The sequence below is a fragment of the Danio rerio genome, chromosome 13 (genome assembly GCF_049306965.1).
Source record: "Danio rerio strain Tuebingen ecotype United States chromosome 13, GRCz12tu, whole genome shotgun sequence".
NCBI lineage: Eukaryota > Metazoa > Chordata > Actinopteri > Cypriniformes > Danionidae > Danio > Danio rerio.
Window position 1 is genome coordinate 32,659,638 of NC_133188.1, and position 25,679 is coordinate 32,685,316.

The 25,679-nt window shown below is 36.4% G+C and overlaps 2 protein-coding genes across 3 annotated transcripts in view; both read left to right on the forward strand.

Annotated features, from left to right (window-relative positions):
• myofl (myoferlin like) overlaps window positions 1–17,993 on the forward strand; it is a 50,679-nt gene extending 32,686 nt beyond the window's left edge. Inside the window, exons 35-53 of the mRNA XM_682373.11 lie at window positions 15–116; window positions 197–358; window positions 1,126–1,291; window positions 7,481–7,554; window positions 7,787–7,885; window positions 8,009–8,137; window positions 9,887–10,042; window positions 10,989–11,080; window positions 11,165–11,335; window positions 11,426–11,574; window positions 12,290–12,429; window positions 13,374–13,462; window positions 13,542–13,637; window positions 14,686–14,827; window positions 15,068–15,167; window positions 15,273–15,451; window positions 17,155–17,264; window positions 17,350–17,497; window positions 17,614–17,993. Of these exons, the coding sequence (XP_687465.5) occupies window positions 15–116; window positions 197–358; window positions 1,126–1,291; window positions 7,481–7,554; window positions 7,787–7,885; window positions 8,009–8,137; window positions 9,887–10,042; window positions 10,989–11,080; window positions 11,165–11,335; window positions 11,426–11,574; window positions 12,290–12,429; window positions 13,374–13,462; window positions 13,542–13,637; window positions 14,686–14,827; window positions 15,068–15,167; window positions 15,273–15,451; window positions 17,155–17,264; window positions 17,350–17,497; window positions 17,614–17,649 (2,340 nt within the window). The 3' untranslated portion in view covers window positions 17,650–17,993. The remainder of the gene's footprint in view (window positions 1–14; window positions 117–196; window positions 359–1,125; window positions 1,292–7,480; window positions 7,555–7,786; window positions 7,886–8,008; window positions 8,138–9,886; window positions 10,043–10,988; window positions 11,081–11,164; window positions 11,336–11,425; window positions 11,575–12,289; window positions 12,430–13,373; window positions 13,463–13,541; window positions 13,638–14,685; window positions 14,828–15,067; window positions 15,168–15,272; window positions 15,452–17,154; window positions 17,265–17,349; window positions 17,498–17,613) is intronic.
• Window positions 17,994–20,920: 2,927 nt separating this feature from the next.
• Window positions 20,921–25,679, forward strand: part of parga (poly (ADP-ribose) glycohydrolase a) — a 55,966-nt gene continuing 51,207 nt past the window's right edge. For both annotated transcript variants that reach the window (XM_073921012.1, XM_682449.7), the window contains exons 1-3: window positions 20,921–21,085; window positions 22,233–22,296; window positions 24,290–24,970. Coding sequence is in view for 1 of the 2 variants with exons in the window: in XM_682449.7 (XP_687541.4) it covers window positions 22,268–22,296; window positions 24,290–24,970 (710 nt within the window). In the remaining variant the exon portion in view is untranslated. The remainder of the gene's footprint in view (window positions 21,086–22,232; window positions 22,297–24,289; window positions 24,971–25,679) is intronic.

Below are 25,679 nucleotides of genomic sequence, written 5' to 3' on the forward strand. Positions count from 1 at the left end.
ATTGTTGACCTCAGGCAAATGATGCTAACCTGCCTCTGGTCCCACCGAGAAGAAGTGAGAATCTGTACATGGTTCCTCAGGGAATCAGGCCTGTGGTACAGCTCACGGCAATCGAGGTAATGTAGTCATCCTTGTGAATAATGTGTTTAAGCCAAACAAAATTACCGCCGGTGTCTCATACTGCATGCTTCGACAGATCCTGGCCTGGGGATTAAGAAACATGAAGGCATATCAGCTGGCAGCGGTGTCTTCCCCCAGCCTGGTAGTTGAATGTGGAGGGCAGATCATTCAGACTGCCACTATAAAGAACATCAAGAAGAATCCCAACTTTCCTGGTTCCGTCCTGTTCCTCAAAGTGGTACAGCAACTCCGTAACTCAAAGGAAATGGCATTTGCTAACCTTCAACACTATTTTGAGATTCTCTTATAAACTGCATGATCTAAGGGTTTAAACAAACTAAAGGAAGTTATTATTTAGGAGTTTAGATGCCACGTTTTTTTTACTGCAGCCATTCATGTAATTACAACCTTAGAGTTGTGTTGCTTATAGATCAGCTACACATTTCTAAGTTATATAATTCTGGAGATTTATTTATAAATACACTTTTTAGTATTAGGTGTCGTACTGTATCTAATAATTTGACTTTTTCTTTTGGTTCAAATTATTTCAAATGTTTGGCATTATGCATTCAAAAAGCAGATATCTATTTCTATTATTGCAGAATAATATTATTATTTCAGAATAATCTGCAACTCAATTCTAATGTTTTCTACAATTGATATATATATATTACTTATGATTCAAGAACTAAATTATTTAAACAAACTTTACCAAGGTACACGTGTACCAAGGTACAAGAACAATCTATAAGATTATATGATTTACATGGTATTTTTTGGAAAGATTTCAGTTTATTACCAATAGTTTTTGATTGAAGGAAATTAATGCAAAAAAAAGCTTGTTTACATTTGTCCCTGGTTTACTCTACCGATAACTGGAAACTGTATATATCCAGTTGTGGTCAGAATTATTAGCCCCCCAAATATATAGAAAGAAACGAAGAAAAGTGTAAGTAAAGCTTTGTTGGTTTTTGGACAGAATCCTAACAATGTCTGTCTCTCCAGCTTCTCCCTAAAGATGAGATGTACACTCCACCCATCGTGGTCAAAGTTATTGACCACAGGCCCTTTGGGCGGAAACCAGTTGTTGGGCAGTGCACTATAAACTCCCTGGAGGAGTTCAGATGTGATCCTTACATTGACACTACCGAGGTGGCTATGTCTGCAAAGGGTAACTGTTTACCTTTATTTATAATAAATGATAAATATGATAAAGTTTGGTAAATGTAATGTTTTTAAAGAAATTCCTTATACTCACCAAAGAAACTTGTATTTAATTAAATATAAAAACTGTAATATTGTGAATAATAAAAGTAATATGCACATTTAATTAACTATTTTTTATTTTATTTAATAATTTTATGTGTATTTTTAAGCATACTTCATTCAAAGGTACATTTAGTCTCATTACTCCAGTCTTCAGTGACATTTGATCGTTCTTAAATCATTCTTATCACTGATGATGATATGATATGTGTAACGGGGAGACTGACACGGAGGGATCCATTTTGCAGTATTTATTAAGTCACACTTAAACATCAACACCTCGCACGGCTGTGCGAACATACAACATACAACTCAACGATGATTAGCAGATAACAGAGGCAGAGTGATTACCAGGCTAGAGTTAAGGGCAGGCAGCGTGGTTCAGAGTCCGTAATACAGGCTTTAGTCAGGGGCAGGCAGCGAGAATCAGAGTCCGTGCAATCAGGCTTTTGGTCAAGGGCAGGCAGAAGACAGAGCAGAGTCGAGAAACGGGCTGAAGTGGTCAACGGGAAATCAGGCAGGATAGAACGCTCAGTAATGCTGGCCGGGGCTAAACAAGACTTCGCCATGAAGTGTGTGTGTGAGCTGCTTATATGTGGTACGTGGGTCATTAGTGAGATGGAGAACAGGTGCTGGGATCTGAGTGAAAAGGATGACGTAATGGTTAGAAGTCCGGAGATGGTGACCTCTGCTGGTCAGCGAGGGGAATGACTGGGACCGAGTCGGTGACAGAGCCCCCCCCCCAACGAATGGCTCCTGAAGTGAGGCAATTCTCGACGCCGGGGTCTTCCACAGGGGCGAGGGGCCGGCATCTCCGGATGTTGTGAGTGGAACTCTTCCAGTAGTGTGGTGTCGAGGATGTCCTTGCGGTTAATCCAAGATCTCTCCTCCGGACCGTACCCCTCCCAATCAACGAGATATTGGAGTTGTCCGCCCCGGCGTCTGGATCTCAGGATCTCGTGGATCTGGTAAGCCTCTTCGCCATCGATCATAAGAGGCGGGGGACCCTGCTCACCGGCTGCCACCTCCCTATCCGTCTCGGCTGGACCAGCAGCAGGCTTGAGCAGAGAGACATGGAAAGTTGGGGAAATACGAAAATGATTAGGGAGTGTCAGTCTGAACGAAACAGGAGATATTTGTCTTTCTATCTGGAAAGGACCCACGTACCTGGGACTGAGTTTCTTGCAGGGCAGCTTGAGGCGTAAGTCGCGGGTGGAAAGCCATACCCATTGTCCTGGGGAATACATGGGACCAGGACGTCGGTGTCGATCGGCTTGTTCCTTGAAACGCCTTACGGCGTGAGAGAAGTGAGTGTGAGCTGCGTTCCAGACCTCTTCGCAGTTTTTAAACCATGTATCCACCGCAGGGAGTTCAGAGGTCTCGCCGGACCAGGGAAAGAGCGGAGGTTGGAAGCCCAGCACGCATTGAAATGGGGTTAATCCAGTAGATGCCTTTCTGAGGGAGTTCTGAGCATATTCTGCCCACATCAAAAATTTGGCCCATTCGTTCTGGTTCGAATGACAATACGTGCGGAGGAATCGACCGATTTCTTGGTTCAAGCGCTCTGTCTGCCCGTTGGATTGGGGATGATAGCCGGATGTTAGGCTAACGTTGATTTGGAGATTTTTAAAGAATGCTGACCAGAGTCGGGAGGTAAACTGGGGACCTCTATCCGACACGATGTCTTCGGGGAGACCATAGTACCGAAACACACACTCGCAGAGTAACTCGGCCGTTTCCATGGCTGTGGGCAGTTTGGAAATGGGGATAAGGCGGCAGGATTTTGAAAATCGGTCCACTACTGTGAGGATGGTGGTTTTGCCCTGAGATATGGGTAAATCAGTGATGAAATCTATAGCGATGTGTGACCAGGGGCGATGTGGCACCTCCAGGGGTTGGAGTAATCCAGCTGGACGGTGACGGGAGTGTTTGGACATCTGACAGGGTGAGCATTTGTTGATGAAGTTGATTACATCCTTGTGTATGGATGACCACCAGTAGCGGGATTGAATCATTTGTACGGTGGCTGTGCTGCCTGGGTGACCGGAACTGGGGTGGTCATGTACCTCGGAGATGAGTCTTTCTCGAAGCGACGGGGGAACAAAGATTTTATTCTCTGGACAGGGCTGCTGAGAAGGATTATTTTCGGCGGCTTGAAGGATCTCCTGTTCTATATCCCACTGGATGGGAGCGACAATTAGAGGATCTTTGATTATGGGTTCATCATGGATTTCAGAGGTCTCATCGTCTGAGAGGCGGGACAGAGCATCTGCTTTGATGTTTTTTGAGCCAGGGATATAGGTGACTTGGAAGTCAAATCGGGTGGAAAACAGCGCCCATCTTGCCTGTCTAGGATTCAGACGTTTACAAGACCGGATGTATTCTAGGTTCTTGTGATCAGTGATGACGATGAAAGGGTGTTTTGCGCCTTCAAGCCAGTGTCTCCATTCTTCTAGCGCGGCTTTCATGGCGAGGAGTTCTCGGTTTCCAACATCGTAGTTCCGTTCAGCGGAGTTGAGCTTGCGAGAATAGAAGGCACAGGGATGGAGCTTCTTATTCACTAGGGATCGTTGGGACAGGATGGCTCCAATTCCAGTGTTGGACGCGTCAATTTCGACTACAAAGGGTTGTTCGGGATCAGGATGACGCAGAATGGGTGCACTGGAGAAGCGAGTCTTTAGCTGGGTAAATGCTCGGACAGCGTCGGGGTTCCATTTAAGGCGAGCATTGTTAGCTTTTACCATGGCGGTCAGTGGGGCAGCGACTGAACTGAAGTTCCTTATGAAGCGCCTGTAGAAGTTAGCAAAGCCCAGGAATCGTTGTAGTTGCCTGATGGTTTCGGGTTGCGGCCATTGTGTCACAGAGTCAACCTTTTGCTGGTCCATAGCCACGCCTTCTGGACTGATAATGTAGCCAAGGAATGAGATGCAGGTCTGGTGGAATTCGCACTTGGAGCTCTTTGCATACAGCTGGTTTTTAATGAGACGTTTGAGCACTGCCCGAACGTGCTGGATATGCTCAGATAGCGAATTGGAATAGACCAGGATGTCGTCAATATATACTATGACCCACTTGTTGAGCATGTCTCTAAATACCTCATTTACAAATGCCTGGAACACGGAAGGACTGTTTGCTAGGCCGAAGGGCATAACGAGATATTCGTAGTGGCCGTCAATAGTAGAGAACCCGGTTTTCCACTCGTCTCCCTGTCGTATGCGGATGAGGTTATATGCACTACGGAGGTCCAACTTAGTGAAATACTGGGCGGATCGGAGTTGTTCAAGGGCGGCAGGAACCAATGGCAATGGGTAGCGGTATTTGACTGTGATCTCATTCAAGCCTCGGTAATCAATGCAAGGGCGTAAGCTGCCATCCTTCTTCTTGACGAAGAAAAACCCTGCTGAAGCGGGAGAAGTAGATGGTCGAATAAATCCTTTCTCTAGCTCCTCAGAGATATAATTCTTCATAGCTTCAGTTTCAGGTTGTGAGAGAGGGAAGATGCGACCACGAGGGGGCGTGGTGCCGGGTAGCAGCTCAATGGCACAGTCATTATCACGATGAGGAGGGAGCTTGGTAGCCTTCTGCTTATTGAATGCTTCAATTAAATCGTGATAAGCATCAGGAACATGACGGAGTTCAGAGTCTTCGGTCTTGTTAATTGTGTTGATCTGGACAGGGGAAACAGAGTGCAGACATTGGGTAAAGCATTGATTGCTCCATTTTGTGATCTCACCAGTTCTCCAAGAGACTTGAGGGTCATGCTGTTGTAGCCATGGTAACCCAAGAATCACAGAGTGTTTAGGGGAGTTGATGGCAAGAAGGGAGATTTCCTCTTCATGGAGAGAGCCTGTTTGAAGCAAGATTGGCAGGGTCTGGAATTTTATACGTCCTTCTCCCAAAGGGCGCCCATCTACAGCAGTGATGGCTATGGAGGAATCACAGGAGGTTAAAGGGATGGAGTGAGTGGTGGCAAACGTGTAATCAATAAAGTTACCAGCGGCTCCTGAATCGATCATGGTTATAGTCCCAATCTCATCTCCATCGTTTCTCAAAGTGACAGGCAGATTCACAACATTATTAGTGGTAGTGAACATAGTGGTTGCACTCACCGAGAGGGTTTTTGGGAGAGGCTTGTTGGGACATAAAACCTTCGTATGACCTGGAAGTCCGCAGTAAATGCACAGGCGATTTCTTCTCCGTCGTTCTCGCTCTTCTGGGTTCAGGCGGGTTCTACCCAATTGCATGGGTTCAGCGGAGGTTTCAGGGGATACAGGACTGGAAGCAATTGAGCAGAGCGGATTGCGAGTGCGGAGGAGAGTGTCTAACCTTATGGAAAGCTCGATAAGTTGATCCAGTGTTTTTCCCTCGTCACGACATGCCATCTCTCGCTGCAATTCTGGTCTTAGAGCCTTTCTGTAAAGCGTGGCAAGCGGATCATCAGCCCAGCCAGTTTGCGCTGCCAAAGTGCGGAACTGCAGGGCGAACTCAGCTGCGGAGCGATCTCCCTGTTGGATGCACAATAGCTCCTCGCCAGCGTTACGACCACCCTCCGGATGATCGAACACAGTGCAGAAACGTTTGAGAAAGTCATTAAACGAGGGAAATATCGGGGTACTGTCTGGCCAAACTGCAGTAGCCCAGTCTAGCGCCTTCCCAGTGAGCAGGGAGCACACAAAAGCAATTTTCCCATTCTCGTCCTTAAACAGATGGGGCTGTTGGGCGATAAACAGTTTACATTGCAGTAGGAAGCCTTTACATTTTGCTGGGTTACCTGAGAACTTGTCAGGAAAAGCCAATCGAACTCCGGAAGTCATCGGGGGTTGTGCAACAACAAGTGGACTTGGAGAGTAGTTGGCGGTGGGTTGCGCAGTGGCAGCAGCTTGCAGGTTTTGTAGGGATTTCACCAGTTCGTCTGTTAACTGGGTTAGATGTGTTAGTTGTTGTTGGTGTGTTGACAATACCTGAGCTTGTGTTGTGACTTCGTGAGACAAAACCTGGATGGCTGCGGGATCCGTGTTGGGCGAAGTCTTCTGTAACGGGGAGACTGACACGGAGGGATCCATTTTGCAGTATTTATTAAGTCACACTTAAACATCAACACCTCGCACGGCTGTGCGAACATACAACATACAACTCAACGATGATTAGCAGATAACAGAGGCAGAGTGATTACCAGGCTAGAGTTAAGGGCAGGCAGCGTGGTTCAGAGTCCGTAATACAGGCTTTAGTCAGGGGCAGGCAGCGAGAATCAGAGTCCGTGCAATCAGGCTTTTGGTCAAGGGCAGGCAGAAGACAGAGCAGAGTCGAGAAACGGGCTGAAGTGGTCAACGGGAAATCAGGCAGGATAGAACGCTCAATAATGCTGGCCGGGGCTAAACAAGACTTCGCCATGAAGTGTGTGTGTGTGAGCTGCTTATATGTGGTACGTGGGTCATTAGTGAGATGGAGAACAGGTGTGCTGGGATCTGAGTGAAAAGGATGACGTAATGGTTAGAAGTCCGGAGATGGTGACCTCTGCTGGTCAGCGAGGGGAATGACTGGGATCGAGTCGGTGACAATATGATTTATTTATTTATTATGCTTAATATTTGTTTAAAGTTTATTGATTAAACTGAAAAGCATTTTTAAAAAAATAGAGTATGCAAAAAAGACTTTTCTTACATAAAAAATTGTCTTTCTAGTTCAAATATCTAAAAATTCTTAAATCAAGAAGAATTTTCAAAAGAAGCAGAAAAATACTGTCTTGTTTTAAGAAATAATATGCCAAAAGTCTGTCCTTAAAACTTGCTAAATAATCTGCCTATGAGATAAGCAAAATTATATAGTTTTTCCATTTAACATGAGATTATTTACCCCATTGGCAGATTATTTGCTTGTTTTAAGAAAATTATATATTTTTATTTTTTTATTACTTAAAACAAGACAATTTGTTTTGCTTGTCTTTCGTGAATCATTGAATATATACTTGTACTGTACTGCAAGCAAAATAATAATCACTATTATTGTAATATAATCCAGAATTAGTGAATCTAAATGATAAAAATAGTTCTTGTTATGTCACTTATTTTTCTCACATAATGTTTTTGTGTCTTAGTGGCTATGATGGCGGCGGCTCCTCGAGACGTTGTTATTGATATGGGGGACAGAATCCCCAGCCCTTCCAAACAGGTATGAAAACTTTTGTTTTCTAAACATTCTGATAATAATATGATGATAACATAGCTCCTATCTACTTTTCTACTTCTACATCCGGCAAGTTTTTCCATAGCCTTCAGAAAAGAAAATAAATAATCCTTTATCATTATATAACAGTCTGGGAACTGTGCTATTATGGCACGAAATAGCTGCAGACGGACTTTTACAGCCAAACTCACTTCCATTCTTTCACCACCTATTATAGGAAGAGGACACGGTGGACTGGTGGAGTAAATTCTATGCCTCCATTAACGAGCTTGAGAAATGCGGCCCTTATCTCCAGAAGGGATATGACACCTTAACAGTGAGATTTTGCCCCGTCTTGCCATCCTGTGTGGATGTTTGCATCCTGCTTATGTTTTAAAGCAGATAAGGTATGACCATTGTTATGTAAGTGAACGGTGGTAAAAATAAATGTTTATTTCAGGTCTATAACACAGAGCTTGAGGCGGTTCCTGAATTCAGAGGTCTGACAGATTTTTGCAATACATTCAAACTGCAGAGGGGCAAATTGGAGGACGAGGAGGAAGACCCGTCTGTTGTAGGAGAGTTCAAGGCAAGTCTGTGCCTGTCACCTTTTCACAGAGCTTCCTTTGCTGTTCAGATGAGTGGCTTTTTATAAGGAGTGGTGATTGTCATTCAATATCTAGGCTAACATCACAAAGATTAGCAATCTTGGTTGAGTGCAAATAAGAGATGTTATGGCTGTAAAAAAATGTAATATCACTATTGTGACATATTACATATTATATATGCTATATACATATATAATATTAAAGGAATTTAATATTCGGTTGCTAATATGCTAGTGTAAAATAACATGTATTATTAAAATCATTTAAAAACATGACAGGTTTCCAAAATAGAGGCAATTAACTCTGAGAACACTCAGAAAAGAATTTGGCTACAAGCAACAAAATGGAGAATAATTTATATTAGACTGCCATCTTGTGGCAGACGTCTAACTAACCAAGCCAATAAACTGGATCTTATTTACCCAAGTCTCTGCAGGAACGTCATAGATGACATCATTGTTGATATCAAGGAATAACATTGTTACTAGTTGAAATGCAATATTTATATCAACAATCAGTGTTTGTGCTATAAAGAATAGATTTGTTAATATCAAGAATACATATCCTAAGAATTAATAAAAGTTAAAACGGATTTCCATAGTAGTAGATAAAATAAGATCAGTTTGGGTGGCCAAAACAGAGACAAAGTTGAACAAAGTTATTTTACCATTTTACTTTACCCAGCCATTAACTATATGTAAGTAACTTTGTTCATATTGTAAACGATATGTATACCAGAATCACAAAAATTTAATTTTTTAATTTAGATTTTAAAAAAGATTTCTGGTAACATTTAGTATGTTAGTATAGGACAATAATTGGTCATAATACAACTACGGCATTTGAAATCTGGAATCGGAAGGTTTAAAAAATCTAAGACTAACATAATTGCTTTTAAAGTTGTCTAAATTAAGTACCTAGCAATGTAAATTATTCAGAAAAAAATAGTTTTGATATATTTACAGTTGAACATTTCCAAAAAAACATCTTTATTTATTGTTCTATTGATTTTTGGGATGCAAAAATTGATTATTTTTATTTTTATTTTATCAAAATTATTATCAATAATTTTGACCCATATGATTTTTGGGTATCAATTGCCAAAAATGTACCCATACAACTTTTGTGGTCCAGAGTGTGAATTTGCTCTGTGTATTCAATATTTTCAGAAAGAAACTACACGAAATGGTACTTCCCACAGCTAAAACTCACATGAGGTGCAGTAGGTAGACTGAGATCTGTATTTTGAATTCTTTGCACTATATTCAGAGCAAAAAAACAAACAAACAAACAAAAAATGTAAATTCATTACACAAGGTCTGCAGTTGTCAATTCATAGTTATTTGTACCAATATTTATTTAATATCCTAACAAGCACATATTAACCCATTGTGTGCTTGAGATGTTCTGCTCTACGAGCGCAAATGTAGAGAACAGCGAGTTTGTGTGTGGTAGAAGAAAGAAAATTATCTGTACTCATGTTCATTTGGAATACTAGAAGACAACATTACTAAATTCCAAGCCACTGAACATTAATGAATTATACCAAGCCACAGTTTTGCTGGTCTTTATGGGAATAATCTGTTGTGTCTGTGTTCTTTAATGAGCATATTATTAATAAAAATAACAACAAAAACTTCTGTTCTCATCTCATTTATTATAGGCACTGTTACTGTTTATTGCAGTAAATCTGACCCTCAGTGATACATATTTTTCTACTGCATTGACAGGGCTCGTTTCGAGTGTATCCCTTGTCAGATGACCCAAACATCTCAGATCCACCTCGGCAGTTTAGAGAGCTGCCTGAAAGCTGTCCTCAGGAGTGCCTGGTCAGAATCCATATCATACGTTGCCTCGACCTGCAGCCTAAAGACAACAATGGCATGGTGAGTTTCCAGTGGTGTAAAGGAACACATTTTCTCTGGAATTGTACTTTACTAAGTAGTTTTGAAATGTGTGCTGCATTTGCTCCACTATTTTTCCTTAATCAATCCTGTAATTCTTGTCAAATCAAACCACGCATATAATTGCATTAGACAGACCGTCCTGAAGAACGTCCTCAAGTGTGGAAGCATTAGGAGTGTCTAAGAAGATGCAAAAGTCGTTGCACGCAATCAAGAGACTGCATTTCACTGATGAAGATAAATGATGCCTATTGTATGCCTGAAAGGGTTCAAAGTGCATAACCTAAGTGTTAACATATGGTCACAGCTACTGTAGATTAGCATTAGGTTTTAACATTAAGCTATATTTTTAATTTGCAGGGTATAAGGTGGAATCATTTTCAGAGCTTAATACTCATTACTCAGTACTCTTTAGCTTTTTTATAAGGGCTATATTTTACTCATACTTTGAGTTGTATTTACACCGATTGTACTCTACTTGCGCTGTAATTTTTGGCAAGTTCTATTAAATTTAAGTTTATTTGTGTAGAGCTTTTCACAATGATTTAGTTTCAAAGCAGGTTTAAAAAAGGTGCACATTATTGCATCACAATCAAAATCAGAAAAGTTAAGGGTATTAGTTACTATATCTTTATTAGTTAGTAATGACTTTAACTAATTAACTTAAAACTAATTACTAATAACTTTATCAGTTATGGTTATAGTATATAAATGTAGTTAATATGAAGTTATACTGTGTATAGGTGATATCTATGTGTAGATGTTAAATGAAGAAAGTATTGATAACTCTTTTTAAGTATGATTATTCAGTACTCTTTCCACCACTGGCCAGTTCACATGTTGCAAAAAATAAATAAATAAACAACATCAAGTCTTTGGACGGATGAGTTTTTAACGTGTGATATATGAATATCCTTCCTTTATGAAGTGTGACCCTTACATAAAGATTTCCCTGGGGAGGAAAACGATTGATGATAGAGATCACTACAAGCCAAATACTCTAAATCCAGATTTTGGGAGGTGAGTACATGAGAATTGATAAATTAAGTTGTATACAATTGTGTATTTTACTGATATCCGATTTAAATGAATGTCTGTTCACAGGGTGTTCGAACTGAACTGCTACATCCCACAAGATAAGGACTTGAAGATTTCAGTCTATGACTATGATCTGCTCAGCTCTGATGAGAAGGTTGGGGAAACAGTCATTGATCTTGAGAATCGACTTCTTTCTCGGTTTGGCTCTCATTGTGGAATCCCAAAATCATACTGTGTGTAAGTGTTTATCATGCTTGCATTGTTAGTATAGCTTTATAACAAGATTTATTCATGTACTCAGTGCTATTTGAATTGTGTTCGGAAAAGATCTGGAGTGAACCAGTGGAGAGACCAGCTCAAACCTTCACAGATCCTGCAGAATCTGGCCAGGATGAGAGGAATTCTTGCTCCTCAGATCTCAGATGATGGTAGTTTCTTGGCTTTTGGAGGACGAGAGTACAGGCTGGATGAACTGGGTATGTTCATTTAAACTATTAGAGATTGTCTAGATCTCAACATCATGTGCAAGAATTTCTAACTCCTAAAGGTTGATCGAATCATAAATTTTACAAACAGTCTGATTACATAATTAAATGTACGTAAAAAATTGGACCAAACATCAAGTGTGTAACATTTTTTCAACCATTATATCACTGATTATCACCATTGTCAAACATCAGAAAAGTAAAAAAATGAAAATATTATTATGAGCATTTTGAAATCCAGTGTTAATTACAAAGTAGGCCTACAAACATTTCGAAATATGATTTCACAATCCAGATTACAAGATTACATAAATCTGGAAATGTGTATGTATATATATATATAGGGTCCTAAGGCATTTGCAAAGTTCCATTCGCTTACTAAAAACTATATCTTTTAAATAATTATTGTTCCCATTAAAAGCTTCTTAATATTTTAAATATTATTGTGACTTTTTATTTGATGTTAGGAGGCTTTTTTCAAAAACTTTTTAAAAATCCAGTTCATTTCCAAGCCTTTGAATGCTATTTATATAAATAAGGGTAAAATTTTTATTACTACAGTTTTACTTGATTTAGCCATATGCACCTGCTATATATTGCATTTCTACTTTGGTGCAGAACTTACAGTGTCATGTATTGCTAACTAAGCATTTTATAACACATAAAATTATCAATAAAAATACAAATGGTATTTAATTGTTTATAGAGGCCAATAAAAGCATCCATCCACACCTGGGACCTCCTAAGGAGCGAATTTGCTTGCATGTGTTGAGGAGACAAGGCCTTGTCCCAGAGCATGTGGAGACCAGAACCTTGTACAGCAGCTACCAGCCCACGCTCTCTCAGGTCAGTTTTTATTATATGAAAAAAAAAGGTTAAAATTATGACATCAAGTCCCTTTTAAAAACACACATTTCAGACTAACTAAAACATTAAAAGTCATAATAATAGGATTAAAATTGATATTGTGCTAAAAATTTCAGTCAGAATAATAACATTAATAACTTACTAAGTAGAAATGATAACTTAAAATGTCAAAATTGAGATATGAGATTAAAAGAAATCAAAATATTATGACTTAATGACTTGCAATCGCCCTGCACAGGACACAACACAATATGATCTGTGAATCCATTAACATTAACACATACTGTATTTTAAAGTGGTTTTATGAAATAGTGTCATATTAATTATTAAATTACACATATTGTAAAGGGATCAGCACACAGGGTATACAGTATTATGAATATTGAATATTACATTTATTATGTTGCAGGTTTAGCTTTTAGTTTTTCAATGTTGTTGTGCTAAGTCAAGAATAAAAACATGAACCCCAAACTACAGCCTTCAAAGTAAGGACATCAGTGTTTGGTCATTCAGCGTCACCTTTCAGTAAATACATGTGATTAATAATGTATGTTGTGTTTAAACAATTTAAAATACTAAAAGTCAGAATTTTGCTAGTATATTAAAAAAAAACATCCTGAGTGATAATTAGGACAATTTCATAATTTGTAATTTTATATTAATTCATAAATAAATATAAAAATGAAAAAGTTATTGAGTAAATGTTAAATTATTAAATTAAACATTAAATACATGTTAAATAAATATTAAATTCATCAATACTGCAAGTACCCACTCTTTCAATTATGTGTGTATCAATTTAGTTTTAATTTTGTTTAACTATGTTGTGGAAATGGGCTTCTATACTAAAACGCACTCTAGTTTGCAGTTATTTTATGTCAGAACTACTGTTTGTGACACTCAGTTTTGTTTTGTCTTGGCAGGGCAAAATTCAGATGTGGGTTGAAATATTCCCTAAAAACCTTGGCATTCCTGGACCACTCTGTGACATCACTCCTCGCAGACCCAAACAGTACAATCTACTGTCCTTCACATTAGCAAAACTGTTATCTGTGTGTGTTTACTGTTCTAATGCTGGCTTTTCATTGAAGGTATTTCCTGCGAGCTGTTGTTTGGAATACAACTGAAGTCATTCTGGATGAAACCAGCATCACAGGAGAAAACATGAGCGACATCTATGTGAAAGGGTAATCCATTCATGATTATATTAATTCTGGAGTAAGTAATTTATATTCCACTGCCATTTACAGTTTTTTTCTCAGTGGCTTTGGTGCATTTCTCACAACACTATTTACAGTTGCACAACAGTTAATGCATTTGTCAAAACAATTTGTGCACATCATAGTAGCAGTTTCTCATTCCTTCCAACAAATTGCAAATGCTTTTGGACATGCATCAATTGCTTTCATACAAGTCTCTGCTGTTTTATAACATTATCTTTTGCTTATGTCATGTCAGTCAAAATTAACTAAACTTGTGAATGCTGAATATTCATTCCTTATAAAACTAAAATTCCTCATTTCATTACTTGAGTCATTACACACAAAAATTTTAAACTAGTTGTCAGAATCTGTCAAGCAAATTTTATATAAAAAATATTTTTTTCCCTGAAAATGTCTTCTAAATTTAACATTTTATGAATGATTTACAGACCTGTGTATGTTGTATGTTCAGATCCAATATGTACTGCAATATTGTGTACAGTTGTGCACAGCTCTACTCAAAGGAAGTTTATGTTTGTTGTAAATAAGGGTTTATTTATTATTTGGCACAATGCTGTGAATAAATTAGAATTGTAAAGAGCAAATGCAGTAAAAATGTGAAACATACGTATTCAGTGTCTTGTACTCAGATACCTCAGTAAATGCAGTGATGACTAACTTAACTGTAGTTTTCAAATGGCTGTGCAAATAGTATATAGTGCTGTCTTGAGCATTTTCAGGAAGTGTCACAGAGACAGAGTAAACTGTCATAATAAAAACATGACTAAGCCATTTGACTATCTTGTTCATAAACAACGGTGTTGGGACTTTTCATCTTCCATTTTGCAGCTATCCATTCTGAGCAAGTGACACACTGTTGCAGGTTATCAACTAGGTTTTGCAGTTTGTACTAATTGTTTTAAGAAATGCCTTAATTGTTGTGCAGATGTAAATAATGTTGTGAGAAATGCACCAAAGCCACTGAGAAAAACTGTAATAGAAATGTGTTTCATATTTATTTGCACTTTTATAGGTGGATGCCAGGTATGGAGGAGGACAAGCAGAAAACTGACGTCCATTACAGATCTCTAGACGGAGATGGAAATTTCAACTGGAGATTCGTATTTGGATTTGATTATTTGCCAGCAGAACAGTTGTGCCTAGTGTCCAGAAAGGTTAGTGGTTTTAAGAAGTGATTAAATAAATGGATGGATGGATGGATGGATGGATGGATGGATGGATGGATAGATGATAAATATATATATATATATATATATATATATATATATATATATATATATATATATATATATATATATATATATATATATATATATATATATATATATATATATATATATATATATATAATATATGACTCTGTAGTCACAATTAACAATACATTTGATCTCCAGGAACATTTCTGGAGTCTGGACAAAACCGAGTTTAGGATCCCTCCTAAACTCACTATTCAGATTTGGGACAATGACAAATTCTCCCTGGATGATTACTTGGGTAAATGTCTTTTTCAAATCAACAACTTTATGCATTATTTTGGGTTTCCTTGTAGTTGTTTATGGCATATGCTCGGATCTCTAACAGCATGGCTTTCTCAAACAGGCACAGTGGAGTTGGATTTGCTTCACCTCATCCCTCCTGCTAAGACCCCTGAAAAGTGTTCTCTAAGCATGCTAACACAAACAGGCAAAAACCTGACGCCTTCATCGCTCTTCTCCCAGAAGTCAGTGAGAGGCTGGTGGCCTTGTGCTATGGAGGAAAATGGCAAAAAAGTCTTGGCTGTGAGTTTAGCATTCAGATAAAAAAGTTTAATTAAATTTTGGCAGTGCAATAAAATGATAACAGTTATTCTTGTAATAAAATTTTTTGCTTGCTTAAGCAAATTAGACAATTTATCAGTTTATGCGATCATAATTAGGTTTGTTTACATGCTGATATGTCTAAAAACAATACACTAAAAAATCCTTGTGTGTTTGTGCACACTTGGTGTAAAGCTCATTCTGATTCTGAAATCAATCATGTGCGAATCTCCAAAGAGAAGCACTTAAATTTATTGAAGAAAAAAAATGGGGATTTAGTTTAACTTTATATAAAAAGGTATTGTTTTATAAAAAAAAACATATGTAACCTTAAGCAAACAATAGAGTATAAATGAGGAGGCAGAACAAACAGAGTTGATGTTCACAACAGCACAGAGAAACAGGAGAAACACTGTGCCATGAATTATCCAGTTAAAATTTCATTCCACAGTTTTACCATGATTTACAATAGTATCATTAACTGCACAGGAGTTTTTTTAACATAATTTTATTATATTAATAATGTAAACATTATTGGCGGTTCATTCTGCTGTGGCGCCCCCAGATTAATAAAAGGACTAAGCCGACAAGAAAATGAATTAATGTAAACATTATTTAAGAACTAATGTAATATAATTTAAGTAATCATATAGTTTTTATTAAGCTAAAACATGTGCAGTGTATATTTATTTTAATACTTTATGTATTCTGGCAAGTGTTATTCAGACTAATAGTTCATTGTATGCAAATATTGTACCTCAGACCTGTGAAAAGTTCATCTTTTGATGTGTTTGTCATGTTTTGAAAGAAAAAAAGAGTCATTTATATGAACAATTCTCTAATTTTTGTATTAATTTCACATAGAAGCATAAAATCTGCCTTTATACTTGAAAGAAACTGAGATTTTACATTTTTTGTTATTATTATATCAACTAATATCAAAAATTGTATACCTGATAAATACGTGATTATTTTTTATGCCCACATCACCCAGCTTTACAGCAAGTACTGTATAAGTACAACAACAACAACATCAATTTTATTTAGAAAGCACCAACAAAAACAGCTATTGTTGACCAAGGTGCTTTACAGTCAAACCAAAAAAAAAAGAGAAACATTAACACTAAGGACAACATCAATTACACCACTGAATGAAATTTAGCATATCACAGCTAACCTTAATTCAAAACGAGAGAGAAAAGAGAAAAGGTGGACTGTGAGTTTGACTGTAAACTTATGCAGTTTAAAGGCTGTTCAAAGTTTTGGAACTGCAATAGCAAAGGTTCCATAGTTTCTGGGTGGATGACTTTACAGAATTAAGAATAGATAATAAATCAGACAAATATACTGGAGCTAAACCATTCGGAGCTTTAAAAACCAGTAGCTAGAGTTTAAATAAGTACTGTACAGGTTATACATTCACCATTTACTCACACTTAAGTGGCTCTAAACTTTTATGTCATTTTGTTGAACACAAAAAATGATAAATGTAAAAAAGCTAGCAATAATAGTAGAAACAAAAAGCACTATACACGTTTTTCCCAAACATTTTTTAGTATACCTTCCTTTGTGTTCAACTGAAGAAATACTGTAACTCAAACAGGTTTGAAACAAGTGAAAAATGAGTAAACAATATAATTTTTGGGTGAACTATACCTTTAACAATGTTGTTTTTGGGATGTCAGGGTAAAGTGGAAATGACTCTGGAGGTGGTAGAGGAGAAAGAGGCGGATGAGAGGCCTGCTGGGAAAGGAAGAGATGAACCCAACATGAACCCCAAACTAGAGTCTCCAAAGTAAGAACATCAGTGTTTGGTTGTTCGCTATAATCTTTCATTAAAGGATGTGAGTAATACTGTGTGTTGTACTATGTTCAAACAGCCGTCCAGATACATCTTTCCTTTGGTTCACAAATCCATGCAAGACCATGAAGTTCATCGTGTGGCGCAAATACAAATGGCTCTTCATTGGATTAATTATTCTCATACCTGTGATCCTGTTTATTGGAATCCTTTTGTATTCTTTCCCGGTAAGTGTTTTCCTGATATTGTAAGTTAATGTGGGAATTGATTAAAATTCTTATGTTAGGATCACTACAGTATATTATGTGTGTTTTTAAATATTTGCCCTTTCATCTCTTTTCAGAACTACCTTTCCATGAAACTCGTAAAGCCATTTTAATAGGAAAAATTCAAGATTTGGAAACTGCAACTTGCACTGGACACAGTCAATGGAGAAATTGAATTTTATTGATGTCATTCTCTGCAAAAAGACTTGAATCTTTTATATATGACAAGTGATATGCTTTTTTTTAGACAACACTGGGTTGGCAGATTGCGAATGCTGCTAAATGTTGCACTATATTACTTTGTACAATCTCTGAAAGTTGCTTTTTTTGTTTAATTGTTCATATACAGGAACGCGAATTAATAATACTTCTTAGTAATACTAATGTTAGGGTTGTTTTGTTGTTGTCATTTACAGTACAATCATTTTTCTATTCAATTAAATCCAAATGTATCTACTCTTTGTTCATTCTGCATTAGTCAACAGTTTCTTGTATTCATCTTTTTTAATATTAGCAATAGTAATTTTATGTAATTAGTAATTAAATGTTAAAAAGTAATTAAATGTAGATCTTTAACGGATAGAATGGGTCTATATTATGATGTCATTGATCAAATGTAATTTTCAAGAATTTGTAAATGCTTCAATTATTTAGTATTTAAATATTACAATATAGTTAAACTTTTTATAAGTATTTATTTTTTGTTAACAACTGTATATTGTTTTTTTTTTCCGGGAACAATAATATGAAACAAACAAACAAACAAATAAAAACAAAAACAAAAAAACAAGTACACATTTAGATCCCACTATTACCCATCCCACCCCTGGTAGACTTCATAAGATGAATAAATAAAAATAATGAAATCAACAAAATATTTTTTACAAAGATTTTTAAAAGGATGACCCAACATCAAAAGCTGAGTGGCACAAACTGACATTTTCGCATTAACACCATTACCATGTATACAAAAAGTTGAGAGTTCCATTAAAGACCAGGCCAAAGACCAGGCCAGACCAGGTTTGTCTCTCCATTGTGTGTGGAGGATTCCAACAGTTAAACGGACAAAGTGAGGTCACGAAAGTCATTGATGAAAAAAAGACGTGGAGTCAAACAAATCTCAGTGCTCAACAGATGATGTAAGTCCAACATTTTTTATAAAATATTTATAAATATATATTTATTTATTTATTAATTTATATATGTAAATTAAATGTTAAACTGTCATTAAAAAGTAGAATGTGTGTGTATGTGTCTGTGTAAAAAGCTGCCCGAATTTTTTCTATGAATGTATGTACACAGCAGTGTTATTTACTGTTATTCAGCAAATACTATAGCTTCTAGTAGGTTGTAATTTTTATATTTTTAGTTTTCATTTAAAAGTTTAATTTAAAGGTTCATTTAACTTTGTTTTGTTTTTGCTATTTTCATATTTTTTTCAACTATTTATTTGTTTATTCTCTTGTTCATTAATAGATCAAGGGGGCATTTTTAGGCTTATATTTTAGACTACATCCAATACATGAAATAAGTACAGATAAACTCCTGAAGAGGGAGCACTTGGGTCCCAGCAAATGGACAATTGACTTTAATGTAACAAAGGTGAATACACTATAAAGACATTAAAAGTATTTTAAGCTTAATATATATATATATATAGTAATTTAGAATTCAAATAAATTAAATAATTAATAATTATAATGATGTTGATGCCGAAGCATGCTAATAGGACTTTTTATTTGCCAGTAATCTGGGTTAAGCGCTTCCAGTGAGCTTCTGCGTTAGCCTGCCAATTCTAACGGGCAAGTGCGAGTAAAAGCCTTTTGTCTCGTTTTACGCTTGAACAACTAAATGAATGCCAAAGTTTATTGAACTGAGTGTATTTTAATTACATTACAACATCGATGCTGTAAAAGGAACCGTATAAAATGATAGAAAAGCTCACAATAACAGGTCACCGGAAGTTTATAAGTATGGGAACAACAGTAGCTCGGCATCCAATTATGTTCATCTGTCTCCGTAATCTAGAATCAGAATATCACACAGCACCAAAAATGTAAAAATATATATTTAATATGTTAATTATGTTTTTGTCCACAGCAGACCGCAGCTCGCCGTGACGCAAATTCCCGAGTCTGTCTGCTCCAATGAGGTGAGCCCTCTTCAGCGCTCACCATGACAACGAGACATCAGTGACGTGTCTTGTAAAAATTTGCATCTGCATTCCTATAAAGGTTGTCGGTTCTCTCAGCGTTGTCAGTTCGCTCGGTGTTGCTGTTTGTACTTGACCAAGGTGAGTTCAGTACCGACGATACGAGTGGAGCCACGCCAATCTCACGAAGTCCGCTTCGTGAAGCTTCACTCGGGCCCATCTGTGCTGTAGTTCCTTGCGGTTTGTGTACTTAAACGCAATATCGCGAAGAACATTATGTGTTTGTTGCTCGAAATGTGCCGCCGAGCAACATCCAGTGAACACTGGCATGGCCTGGCGCCCGGTTTTCTCGTGCACATGACCAAGAGGCAAAACCAAAGAGCTTAGAATGACAAATAAATAAATAAATAAATAAATAAATAAACTTTGTTTCTTTTTGTTTTATTTGTCTTCTACAGCAATAAGTCATATAAGTCTGTTGAATGCATTTGTATGCAACATGGTTTGACAATACAGTAGTCTATCAAATAAATAGTTGTTATAAATGTACCTTCATTAGTCAACATTTGGTGTAGGTAATAAAAAGTTAATCAAATATGTCCTAAGATATAACGGTAATGTTAGCCTATAGTTGTTACATAACTGTATTTATTATTATTCTGTATGTTTAAAACTAGCAGATTTCCTATATATTTAACATGTCATAAACTTACTGTTATTCAAAAATTTGCTTAATAAAAGGTCCTAAGACAAGAAAGGGTATTGTTTTGGTTTTATATCAACCTATTGTAGGTTTTTAATGACTCAAATTAAGTAAAACGTCTCTTACTCAAGTACTTTTAGCATGCAAAAGTCAAATTTGAGTATATAAAATACAGTTTCCAACAAAAAAAAATTGTCTTGTGAAAATGACCAGTGTGGCGGTGAGAAAAAAAGTAAAGTCAAGTATATAATATATATATATATATATATATATATATATATATATATATATATATATATATATATATATATATATATATATATATATATATATATGTGTGTGTGTGTGTGTGTGTGTAATAGCTCAGATTAATTACAATTATACAGCGAGAAAAGAGGTAACGTTAAGTGTTAAACCAAAACGTCAAAAAAAATCACCAAAAAAAATTAAAGCTTTCACGTGACCAGAAACTATCCAATCAGCAGTAGCTCTACGACCCGGAACTGATGCCTTTCTCTGCACTCCTTTCAGTGTGTTTAATTTTTAGTGTGTGTTCTTCTTTCTGTTTTGATGGTGTGATAAATACGACACATCTTTGCATAAGTCGGCGCCGTTTTCCCGTCTGCTGGAAAAGAGCTCGAATATGTGTGTGAGCTGCACAACGACACGAAGACAAAGCAGAACAGGAGTGCAAGTATGATTGTTTGATTCGTGATCAAAGCGAGCAGACTGACAGTAAAGCAGCCTGACTGGTAGACTAATATCGGCCTGAAGTCTTGAAGCAGTATTTCTGATTTTCTAGCAATAATAATGGCGGTCACTTTTAATGTTTTAAAAATGTACGCGATTTTTTTTTTTTTTTTTGAGTGTGAAATTCAGCTACAGTCTGGAGATTTGTAGTTTAACGTTAACATCAGCTGTTATGATTTTTAATTTGGTTATGATTGTTATGATATCTTGAAACAAATATGTTAATCGGAAAGGTCTGACATATAATATTCTGAATTTATTTTTTAATCTAAAATGTATAACGTTATATTAATCTGGAAATCATCCAAACACTGACTTGGCTTTTGTTATCAGTTAGCTAGCTTAGCCTTTCACAACAACAGAATAAATCAACTGACTGTATACCTTTTTCAAATACATTGAGGTTCACCTTCTAAGTTTATTTCAGAAAAGTATTCTTAGCAAATTCAATTCGATTAAAGTCATATTAGCAATCATTGGTTTTCAAAAGATCAATATTGTTCACGGTTAATGTTGTCATACTTGCATGTCATTTCAGATCGAATATTCAAAGTAACAAATTGCCACTGTTAAAAAATGAACCAATGTGCGAATATAAAACCAACTTTACCCCAATTTTAAATATGCATGTCTTGATATAAAACATTCCAGTGTCATATGCAATGATCATGCTTTTAAGGGTATGTAAAGTTATGGAATTTGCTTCCTATATCGTTTACCATGGTACTTTGAATATTTGTTAAATACGACTTTAAAACATTAGCACTATTTAATTGATTGTGAACATCAATGTTGTTCTTTGATAGTCTTTGGCTGCGAATATGATTTTACTGTGCAAGGTATACTTTTCAAAAACAACACTATTAAGGAGAAAGTCTGAATGTGCAAATATAAAACCAACTTTACCCCGATTGCTTCTCTTTTTATTGTTGTAGAAAATAACTTTGGAATGTCAGAATTCTTGTTTTGTAACAATCCTTTCGTTTCTAGAAGATATTAGTTGTAGATTTCTTTTCCTGCAGAAATGAGTAACTAACTTTTATTTTTCACTTTTAAGTTTCATTTCTAAGTTTCACTTTTGTTTTTCACAGCAAGCAGTCTGGCAGACAGTGTATTTACGGTGAATATGGATTCATGTAATACAGAACCTAAGAGGTAAATTTATCATATTTCCTTTTTTTTTAATGGGTAAAAAAGTAGGGGTGTATAACCCCTGTATTTTAGTCTGTTGTTTAAGAAATTAAATTTTGTTTAATAAATTTTTATTTTTTGTTTCTGAATAAATCAGCCTTTTTGAATTAATATTTGATAATTCAGTGGACCCTTTTCACAAGCCTTTTATGATGCATTTAACGATCATCAGCATCTTAAATTCTTGAGAGTTTTTAATATTTAGATTTGAAAAAAAAAACACATGAACATTTATATGTATTCATGAATGTAATATATTATCTTTGCTTCAAATTACAAAAAAACTAATTACCGCTTGTGCGAACTGTTTCTAATGCACTGTCTATGGGACAGGACGGTACATTTGACGGTAATCTCCCCTCTGGCTGCCATCCTTTTTTGATAACATCATCGTGGAGTTTTTCTTTAAATGAAAATTTCCGCTACTGAGAAACACGAAAATGTGAAAAGGGCCTGGTAATCACATTAAGACATATAAATATTAATGAATTTAACAACGACTAGATGAACTAGTAACTAGATTTGCATCTGTGTGATGCATCAGTTCTCCATTCACACATCCTTTGTTGTGGTCTTGAGATATTAAAGATGCGAAATTCAAAGCCTTGTCAGAATAGTAAGTCATCCAGGTGTCGCCTATTGCAGCGGTTCTCAAACCTTTTTTATCAAGTACCACCTCAGAAACAATTTGTCTCTCCAAGTACCACCAAAATGAGCAGTATTGAAATACAGTAGCGTGGTAGGCCCAGTAAAGCAGCTACAACTCTGCACGGTTAAAAAAACGTGGCAGATTACCTCAGAAATATAGGCTATATGTCATTTATGGCATATTATATACATAATTTCGGTAAATTTTGAAATGTGTGTAGCATGTACATGACATATTTCATTCCTCTGCATACCACTAGAAGGAAGCCTGCGTACCACTAGTGGTACACGTACCACAGTTTGAGAACCACTGGCCTATTGTTTACTGACTATAATGAATTCAGACATACTCATACTGCTTACAAGCTCTTTTTCACCTACTGTAGAATAGAGAAATATTGAGTTATGCATATATAGATGCTCTAAGAGACTTAACACCATCTACTGGTGGTTTTATTGTCATATTTATGTATTTAAGTAATCCCAAAAAATAATTGTTACCATTTACTTGCCCTCAAGAGGTTCCATATTTTATTTGTTCAACACATAAGAACATATTTTGAAGAATGAAATAAAAAAACACTATGAATTAAATAGACATCTTTAAAAATGTCTTCATTTGTATTCAGCAGAAGTAAGAAAATGAAACGTATTTAGAACAAATGAGTGTAATGGCTTTTCAATTTTTGAATGAACTATATCTTTAAACCAATCAAGTTCCATGTACAAAATCAGTTAAATATTGTTTAATTGTAATGTGAACGGGACGCTGACAAGAAGTGCGGATCCAAATGCAGGGTTTATTATGCAGAGTTTGGTCAGGCAAGCAACTGTCAACACAGGAGCAAACAGATGTGTACGGACAGTCCAGAGTCATGGTCAATAAACAGACAGATTGAAAAAAGGCAGGCAGCAGCAACGTGAAACAAACAAACAAGGCAAGGGTCAAAGCCTGCAAGGCAAGGAAAACGCGTCATATTGCTCACAATCAGTATAACAAGACTCAACAAAGTATGTGTGTTTGTGTGCTGTATAAATAGCCCAACTAATCAGTCTTTGAGCAGCTTCAGCTCTGTAAATGTAATCAAACGGGATTAGGAACCAGTGTGTGTGGTGCATGACTGGAACTTGTAGTTCTTGAAATGGCAAATTTATAGTCTGTTAGTGATCTGTGTGTATACCAGTGATCTGCACAGGCTGAATCGCTGATGATCGTGACATTAATTATCATTATCGAATTGAAATATAATTTTGGTCAATTATACATCTTATTCATCTTTCATTTTTGTTTATCTTTTTTTCTTTACAGACATGAGGTTGACGTTACGATGTCTGATGATGCAGGAAGTGATGAGCCTGAAATAAATGAAAGCAATCAGACAGGCATGACTGACGATGAAAAGATATCTGAATTAACAAGAAAGCGTAAGGAGCAGAATGATGAATCTGTAAACCAGAACCAGTCCTCTTTGGCGAACTGTGAAATAGACACAAAGGGCATCATTTATAGAGATACACCTGCTAGTAATGATTCAAGTACTCAGACAAAGCCAAGCAATGGGGAAAGAGCATCTGAATCAAACTCACCAGATCCCAAGGTTGGCAAACTGACTTGTTTGTCTACAGAGAAATCAGAGACAAACCTCAGCCTGTCACTAAATGCAGGTGACACAACTGTTGAAGATGTGGAGATGAGTCCAGAGAGTCCAGTATGCCAAGCACCTCAGTCCAGCAATTCGGAGGAAAAATCTGTCTGCTCTGACCTGCCAGAGGGTCATTTGAGAGAAGGGCCAACAGAGGAGCCCAAACCCTCAATTCCCAGTCCAGAACCTGTTAAAGATACTGGAGATGACATCAAGGATGATTCTGATGTGGTACCTATGGAAACAAATGATACAGAGGAGCCAAATTCTTGTGCTGGTGCTTCTGTTTCTGACAATGTGCCCACCACTGAGCCTGATAGCCAGACACAGGCATCTTCGTTAAAAAGGTATTGTCTTTTTTTTATTATTTTTTTTATTTATTTATTTTTTTTGCAAATGCATTTCCTTAAAAGATATTTCTGTATAGTCATTGATACTGAAATAATGTGCAATTTAGGTGAAATATATTAAATGTAGTTATTGAAATGAATATTAATAATTATAAAACAAAAGTAATTTTTTAAATAATAAAATTGCATTTAAACATGTTCTTTCATTGCTAAATCCTGATTAATGCAAAATATATTTTGACTTTATTTTCTCTAGATTATAGAAATTTCACAGTTTAAATCACGTTATGTTTTTTTTTGTCATAGATCAGATTGGCCATAAAGGGGAGACACATGTAATTTGCTTTCTATTTACTACAAAAACAATACTGCGAAAACTTGTTTTAACAAACAGAACTTAGAACTTGTAATTTTATTAAAAATAAAATAAAGAGAGATAATCAGCTGAATAAAAATAAATTGTATTTGTGGTCATACAGTAAACTACAACCACTCTGTAAAAAAAATATATATTTTTTTTTTTTCTGTAATGAATTCAATGAATCTGGAACTTGACCCTAGTATTGGATTTTTAGGAGCAGAGGACAGTTCTAGCCGTAGAAATCAAACAAAAGCAATTCTATTTTGTATGTGTATTGTAAAAAAAAAAAATCATTTTACAAATGTGTAAATCTGATGCTGCCCCCACCTTTGAAATGTGGGCTAG